Raw genomic sequence first — 8,818 nt, 5'->3', positions numbered from 1 at the left:
GAGACCACAGACCTTCTCATTACTATTGACATTGTGTTAATTCTCAACTGCTAACTTTCCTGTACCAACCAACCTAACAAATATATGTGTCCATTTGTTCAACTTTTTACCCAATCACAGAGATTTCTGCATTTTGCTTTCTTCCAACTCCTTAATCTATTGCCGATGGATTTCATGTAACCCTTTAGTCCACTGGATGTGACAAGAATTACCATTCTTCAGAACATTATCTCAATCCATTGAGATTTTTCTTCCCCACAATCATCATCATGTTTGGATCAAGTAGACTCATAAAAATACTCTTCAGGTTGAAACTTCTCTTACATTGACAATGAAAAATTCCAAGCTTTTGGTAGAATGTGGGTCTTTCTGGTGACCTGCTCTAACTACAATTATCCAGAAGCCTGCCAAGAGTTGCCTCTTCACAATACAAGACATTCTTATCACCCTGATCCCTCAGGTCATTTTAAACTATTTAGTTGCTCTTTTCTAAAGTCCAAGAAAGAATATCAAGCATTTTTCTCTGATATCACATGAAAGAGTTGAGGCTTCTTGGGTGGGGTCACTCACAGAATTGTGCAGCCTGCAAGTAGACTCAGACATTTTGTGTATTTTCTATTGGCACTAGGCATAAATGCTTAATCTTTTTTTAGCTTTTCTTTTATATTAGAGGAACTGAAAGTTTAAACACAACCTCCCTTCTACTTCCAGTGATTAAGAATCCAGATGTGAATTAAATTCATAATGTGACACTTGTAGTCACATTATGTTTCTGAAAAACTGAAATACTTGGTGTCAGAGGAGGCCACTGCTTCCTTGGGGACATCCTCGGGTCAGGCTTTTATTTCTCATATATTCAGGAGGAATGAAAGGATCCTCCTAACAGTGACAGGCTGGTATGCATATTGTTCCTTCAAAATCACAGTCCTCCACAGGTCCACTTTGTGAGTTATGTCTCACCACCCAGGGCCTGTGTTTTTGCTGTTCTCACAGATGCCTGACCTGACAGAAACTCAGGATCCTCAACCCCTGGTAGAGTTACTACCAGGAGAAGAAAAAGCATACCCTGACCTTATAGCGATTAGGGAAGACTTCATTTTCAAAATTCTTAATTTGTGGGACACCTGCTTGTTGTCTCTAGACATGTCTCTAGTCCATAATGTCCTGGGGAACAAGGGAAACTTCCTGTGCTGAATGGGGCAGGAGAACCCAGAATCTGTGGTTGCTTTCATCTTAGAGGTCATGAGGGTTCTAATAAAACCACTGTTCTCCTAATCAAAAAAAAAAAAACAAAACAAAACAAAAAACAGGGCCCTGGTTGAGTATTCACATGGAGATGCTCCAGCTCCTAGGCCCTGTGGGAAGACAGAGACTCAGAAATGACTCATATGCAAAATTTCAATGTAGTTATGGAGGACAAACAGGACACTTTCAGGATCAAACCTCCAGGTCAGCACCTTCTACAAGCCACAGCAGAACCTTCACCAGGCCCTTCCTTTGAACATTTGAAAACAGAGCTCTTGTCTGAAAGAGCACATTCCCCTGGTGGGACAGTTCTCCTGCTCCTGAACTCAGAGTACTCTCAATAATGTCTGCCTTTTCACTGAACTCACCCTGCACTGATCAGGGTCCCTGTAAAGCCCCTGACATTGGCTGGAGTTCTACTTCTGTCCTCTAGGGGACAACATTGAGACACACAGAGAATGGACACAGGAACCTGGCTTTGGCTAAGAAGATGGAAGAGGCTGATTTTCATCCCGTTTCAACAGGCTTTTCTTGGGCCCTCCCTCTTCACTGCTCTGTCCCACCAGCTACATCTAGAGACTGTTAACAAAAAGGGGCAGTGCAGTAACCCTGACAAGCTCAGAGGGACTCAGGGCAGGCCTGACAAGCTCATGGGATAGTCTGATCAGAAATTTCTAGCTTGGGCACATGACGGCAGGTTGTTATATCCCAGGCCTATACTTTCCTGAGGAAATGTCAGTTTTTAGCTTGAGTGAACTCTGATTCTTTTTTGGGGGGATTCCATCTTGGATAGAATAACTTTGACATATTACAGTGATTTCCTTTGCTGGATAATTCAAAGGCCCAGAGTCTGGAATAAATGTATGAGACCACAGATTGTTTATGTTACCTGGTCCCCTGCACACCTTCTCTGAGTCCTATAAAAGTTAATTATCTTGTACTCATCAATGTAAAAAAGTATGTTTCTCCCTTTTGACCTTTTCTCAATTCTGGAGATTTCCCTGCTATGTTATTTCACACCCCCTAATAGATTCTAGGCAGCATTTTCACTTTGTACTTTGATTATCATGTACAAAATAATCCACAAAACTGCCTTTCTTCGAAGAATTTGAGTCCTTTCTCCAAGGCATGTGAAGTCTGTTTTATTCCAATAAATTCACTACATTGCTTCAAGTTTTGAATATTTCTTACCTTGGCAGGGCCTGGGAAGACCTTGTCCCTTAGAGGTTTCTGTGTTGCTCTGTACCCTCCTATCCCTGGCATAATACATGGCAAGGTGAGTTGGTCACCAGAAAGCCTCTCAGGCAGAAATCAGAGATTGTTCCAACAGCCAGCAGCAGCAGAAGGACAGGTCAAACAAACAGACATGGAGAGGAACGGTCTATCTGAAATTGCCCTGTGAGGAACAGTAAGCTCAGAGGCACCTGACTTTTCACCACAGTCTTTTCTTCCTGGGACACTCAGGACATCCCCCACTTCACACCCAAAACTGCATGTCCTGCTCAGAAATCTGCTCTTGAGTCTTTCTCCCTGGAAACAAATGCCAGTCTGCTAACAGCCTGAGATAGAAGGCAGGCCTCCTATACCATCATCTCCATGTTTGACCTCTTCTCATTCTCAAATTCATGGCTGTGACCTTCTTGCTGGGAGGAAAGAAAACCTACACAGAGCATTTGAGAACATGAAGAAGACTGGATTCCAGCTCGGTGTCTGTGCTACAAGTAGAAATAACCCTCAATTTTGATGACATCTGGGTATGTTTCTGAGGTGAAGAGAGACCTAAGACTAAGTCACCACAGAGGCCAATGGGGCATAAGTGGCTCATCCTCTCAGGGATATATGAGCCCCATCAGCCTTGCTATAGCAAGTGTACCCTACAGGTCAGTAAGAGCAACCTGTCCTGAGAGCTTATTAGATGTAGAGTCTCTGATCCACTGCACCCCTGCCATTTCAGAATCTGCATTTGAAATCTCCATTTCAAATAATGCAGTTTAATGAAATCTGGAGTCTTCCCCTGTGCACAGAAGAGCAGGAGAAGTGGTTCTATCTTTATGTCAAAAGATCCCATTTGCATGGGCACCCAAATTAGTGGGACAGCTGCTGAAGCTGTGTGGTTAAGGTGCCACCTGGGCATTGTGATGTTTCCAAAGTTTCACAGGTGATCTGATGCCTAGCTGGGGTGCCAGTGGTGACACTGCCTGTGACAGGTTTTTCTTTTTTCAATAAATATTTTATTTATTAATTTTCAGAATGAGAGAAAGGGAAAGGGAAGAAGAGGAAAACATTAGTGTGTGGTTGCCTCTCATGTGGCCCCCACTGGGGACATTGCCTGCTGCCCAGGCATGTGCCTTGAGTGAGAATTTAACTGGTGACCCTTTGGTTCACAGCCCCTGCTAAATCCACTGAGCTACACCAACCACGGCAATGTTTTTCTGTCTTAGCTCAAGAACTGCTGCTCTGAAGGGAAAAGTTGAATGTGATAGAAAGAAACTGTGGGTAAGGCCAATGTGCCCCTGACAGGGAACTGTGTAAAATACCCCAAATCCTGACAACCCTGGCTTCTGCTTTTCCAAACTCAACATGAGAATGAATAATTGTGAGTGTTTATATGCATGTGCACATTTGTGTGATGTTGAGAGACCTTAGGAGTTCCTAGGGAACCAAATTATAGAAGGGCAGCATTGGTTACAAGGTACAAGGGAGGCAGAATGAGGGCATGGAGTGGGAGGGTCCTTTGCAGAGACTCTGCCCCCAGCTCACATGACAAGAATAGTAAACATGCCCCAGAATAAAGCTCAGCTCACAGGTAGGACACACAGCAGATTATACCATTCTGGACAAAGGTGCCTGTGAGCCTCGCTGAACCTCAGGCTTCTCTGAAAGACACAGCCACAGAGGAGACAGCAGATACCATGGGATTCCTTTCAGTCTCTTCCTACAGAGGACTTGTCCACTGGCAAGAGCTCCTGCTGGTTGGTGAGTAGGAGACAATTCCTTGGGGTAGACTAAAGATCTGACACAGAGACTGGCTGGGATCTGCTGGAGAGACCGATGCTCCGAGAAAAGAGGGAAGGCTTCTGATTTGACCTGAAGGTAAAAAGCAATGGAGCAGAGTGAGATGGGGAAGGGGGCTCAGCCAGAGGAAAATCTGGTAATGTGGAAATGGTGAGAGGCAGGAAAACCTTAATTGTTGTTTATTTCCTATTATTCATAATTGAGTATTAAATTATGAAAACAGTTAATAATAATACTGATTTAGTGTCATGAAACACTAGAACAAAACTTATCCAGGGGTGCTAGACGTGGTCTTTACCACCAACCTCAGAAATGGTCCAATACACTCCAGAATGTACAAGCCTGGAATTGCTCATTCACTCAACTCCAAGTACTTGCAGCCTGTTGAAGTTACTGAAGGTACAAGATCAAATGTGGCCCTGCTTTCATTGACCCTATGTTCTATGGAGAAGAGAGGGAAAATGAAGGGTCTAGTTGTGATGTCAGGTACCCAGAAGAGCCATAAAAAAGACAGAGCAGAGTCTGATCAAAAAGTGAAAATAGAATACTTTTAGAGAAAGTAGTCAGGAAAGGTGTTTTTAAAAATGCCCCTGAGTGTCAGAAGGAGTCTGAGCACAGTGAGGGGGAAAACAGGAAAACACCTGGAAATAAGTATCTGAAACAGAGAAGATAACAGTTTCAGAGGTGCTTAAGTAATAGGGGTCATGTTGTTGACCTTGACCAAGGGAGACACACACACACACACACACACACACACACACACACACAGGCTGAGAGATAAAGAGACCTGCTCCAAATTCAGGGCCTCATCCACCCTTCTTCACAATGCTTGCTACAAACATAGATTTTTTTTTTCTTATTTTCTAGTCTCACTCTTCAACTTCTGGTGCCAGCCCACCACAGCTCAACTTGCTATTGTGTCTACCTATGCTGCTGAAGGGAAGGAAGTGCTTCTACATGTCCGCAATAAGCCTCCCGATCATTCAGTTCTCCTGTGGTACAAAGGGGAAGGCACGGACAAAAATAATATAATAGCATTTCTTGCAGAAAAGCCAGGAATGAATTTAAGATATCCTGTATTTGGACGAGTGGTATTAAAACAAGATTGGTCCTTGCTGATAAAGAAGGTCACCAAAGCTGATGAAGGGATGTACACTATAGTAGTTCACCTTAAAAATTCAAGAAAAGAAATTGGATTTGGAAAACTTACTGTATATGGTGAGTGATTGCTCTCTGACCTGTGGATGTTGGGTGGGGTGACTTCTGCTTCACACTCAGGACTGATAATCCTGGATCTGCCTGTATTCCCCTCTGCATTTTGTTTTAGGTTGGCATTTGACATTTAATGCAGGAATACACAGAGTGTAGATAAACTTCCTGAGATCTCAGTTCCCTTCCCAAATGCCAGCCCTGCAGAGAGTTGATGCAGACAGGAGTATTACTAAGATGGAAGTAACTCAGAAAAGTGAGACTTGTCTCAGTAAAGCATCCTGAGCACCTGCCTAAGAACTTGACCCTGAGAATGACCCTGATGTACTAGGTCAGAGTATGGTCTGAGAGGCCTCCTGAAATTCTTCCCAAGCTCAGTTCAGAAACCACTCTCCAGAATACTGTCCAAAAGATCTTGACTCCAGGGAATCTCGTGAGCCTGTGCTAGCTTGGGGTTAGCCTCCTATGAAAGCCTGGGTGTGTAATGTTTTAACAGTTTTCTAAGTCACAAGGCTCTGGTACTTGTCACCAGCTGGGGCTCAGGCCCAAGAGCCACATCTTGGAAAAAATAGAATTCAGTATCATCTTTGTCTGGGTGTGGAGTGCACTATTAGATGTTGTTCTTGGATATTTCTGACTGTCCTGTGTGACTTAGGAAGGTTCAAGAAAAGGTGGGCATCCCCAGAAAGAAACTGAGAAAAAAAGATGCTCCTGGAAGGTCCTCATTCACCAGGGATCAGCACAGGGGATTCTCTCTCAATGAAGTGGTGTGAATTCTTCTGTGTTAGTTATCCTCAGCTAATAGGAATACACTTTGTTCTGTAGTAAACAAAAAAGAGAAAAATAAAACTATTGTATTTTTACTTTAAAACTAAATTACCTGCAGTAGCAATCAGAGTTACTGCATAGCTCTCCTGCTCAGGTGCCCTATCCTGAATCATTTGGGTCACACTCACCTTGAAAGACATGACATACCTCTTGGCCCAGAGGCCTAGTAGTTAACTTACCACCAGCTTGCTCCTGGGTGCTATGTGTTATTTCTGCACAAACCCATGCCTCTGGAATGTCCTGGGAAATGGTACCTCATAGAAACACACTTCAGCTGGGTGATAGAAGTCTGTACAGCTGCAAGGAAACACTTATTTTCAAAGAGGCAGTCAGATGGTCTGTGAAGAATCAGAATTATAAGGGTGTAACTCATGCAAAATCTTGTCTTTTTATAACCAAACACTGATATCTAAATGACACCTGGGAAAGTCTGTATGTTCCACTACACATATAGCTAGAGGCCATATGTTCTCTGAGCACTCAGATTCCCATGCATTTTCTAGTGATGCACAGACATCCTGGGTTCTTTCAGAGACTCAAGTTGACTGAGATGTGAGAGGAACCAACTGTGGATAAAGAAGCTTTTGGAGAAAAAGAAGGTACTACACAGGGCAATTTTTATTCTCCTACCTGAAGAGCAAAGTTAACCACACCCAACATCACAAACAACTAAGTCAACCTGGAGAGTTTTGACTTTCATTTTTGTAAATAATGGTGGTGTTGAGCATTTTTTCTGGGACTTTTGGCCTGTTATATATATTCTCTGGAGAAATGTTTATTGAAGTGTTTTGTTCATTTCTAATTCAGTTTATATGTGGCTTTATGGTGACTGTTGAATTGTAGAAGACTTTTTGCATATTCTAGATATTAACCTTTTATTTGCCATATGATTTTTCAAGTATTTTCTCACATTTCATAGGTCACCTTTCAACTTGTGTTTTTGATGAAGAGAAAATTTTCAAGTTGACAAATTCCAAATTGTCTATTTTTTTTACCTTTGTTCTTACTGTCATATTTATAAAAATCATTGCCAAATCAATGTCATAATGCTCCTCTATATTTTTTTTCTAAGCATTTTATAGATTTAGGTGTAACCTTTAGAATTTGATCTCTTTGACTGAATTTTTGTGTGTGGTATCAGATAATGACCCATGTCACTTGTCTTCTGCATGCAGATATTGCTATGCAACCCATTTGTTGAAAAGAGTGACTTTTCTCCAGTGAGCAGTCTTTACTGCCTAATAAATTATTTAACAAAAGCTAAATACTTTTCCACTTACTGTAAACTTCCTTGGCTCCAGAGATGGACAAAGTGATAAGCCTGCCTTCCACAACATGGATATAAATTTAACTAAGGAATGGGACCTGATGTTTTTTTGGGGAAAAAAGAAGTGATAGGAAAATATCAATAAAAGAAGTGATAGGAAAATATCGGTAAAAGCTCATGAGATAAAAATTCTATCTGATTATGAGGGCATTGGATATATGGGCTGGGAAGGGGTTTTTGGAATTGCTAACACAGATGACTGAGGAAATATCAATGGGATCATACTGGGGTTACATGTGACCAGAGACTAGCTGCAGCTCTCTCCTTACATAATTTCACTTGAACTTAGACAATTGCCCTTCTGTAAATGTTGGGACATACTCTGGTGGCCGTTACATAGCTCACTGTGTGCTGTGAGTTGCTAAGATCTGAGTAAGTAGAATGGCTCCATGTATTAAGCCTATTTTAAACAGTCACAATCTCTGTTTCTCTACAGAGCCTGAATTAGTGGTCTCCCTGGTAGCCAGTAACACCACAGTCACAGAGAATAAGGATAGTGTGGTCTTGACTTGCAACACAAATGCACTCTTCATCCACTGGTTGTTCAAGGGCATGAATCTAAAGCTCAATGAGCGCATGAAGGTATCTGAAGATCACCGAAGCCTCACCATAAACCCTGTGAAGAGGGAAGATTCTGGACATTACTGGTGTGAAGTTTCCAACCCCATGGGGTCTACTGAAAGTTGGCCTGTTATGCTGGATGTGAAATTTGAGTGACCCTCATTTCTTGCCATATGTTATTAAATTCTAAATAAAAAGGTTTTCAGCATTATAATAAATTTTTTTAAGATGACTAGTTCTTAAAAGATTTGCAGTGCATCAATAAAGACTCAAAAATGTGAGCACACATTGATATTATTGTTAAATTAAGGTTGTATTTCAGACAACTGTCATCTCTGTTTGGTCTCATTTGTACCATGTTCACAGTGGAGATGGCATTGTATCCTTCAGAGGATAAGCAGTGGTCCTGTGATAACCAGTGGGAGCAGGTGATGAGCTCACAGATTTGTGCTCTGTCCTTCGTGTAAACATGTGGAGGGTACCTGGACACTGTTGTATGCATTGGGAATGGACAAGAGGACACTGGTGTGAGTAGCAATGATGATTTGAATCTTTTTCTTTCAAAAGATTTCTAAAGCCTTGAGGATTCTTATTTATATGTCCATAAAATTATTTCCATATCTCCAACACACT

The 8,818-nt window shown here is 41.8% G+C and overlaps 1 protein-coding gene across 1 annotated transcript; it reads left to right on the top strand.

Moving 5' to 3' along the window:
- The first annotated feature begins 4,081 nt into the window (after positions 1–4,081).
- LOC119002125 (carcinoembryonic antigen-related cell adhesion molecule 21-like) lies at positions 4,082–8,382 on the top strand. Its single transcript, XM_037067796.1, has 3 exons — positions 4,082–4,221; positions 5,128–5,478; positions 8,061–8,382. Exons 1-3 carry the CDS (start codon positions 4,158–4,160, stop codon positions 8,339–8,341), a joined length of 696 nt encoding a protein of 231 aa, XP_036923691.1. The 5' UTR covers positions 4,082–4,157; the 3' UTR covers positions 8,342–8,382.
- Positions 8,383–8,818: the final 436 nt, after the last annotated feature.

The sequence above is a fragment of the Sturnira hondurensis genome, unplaced genomic scaffold (genome assembly GCF_014824575.4).
Source record: "Sturnira hondurensis isolate 20B ecotype Veracruz unplaced genomic scaffold, ASM1482457v3 Scaffold0017418, whole genome shotgun sequence".
Classification (NCBI taxonomy): Eukaryota; Metazoa; Chordata; class Mammalia; order Chiroptera; family Phyllostomidae; genus Sturnira; species Sturnira hondurensis.
This window is presented reverse-complemented; position numbering and strand designations above follow the sequence as displayed.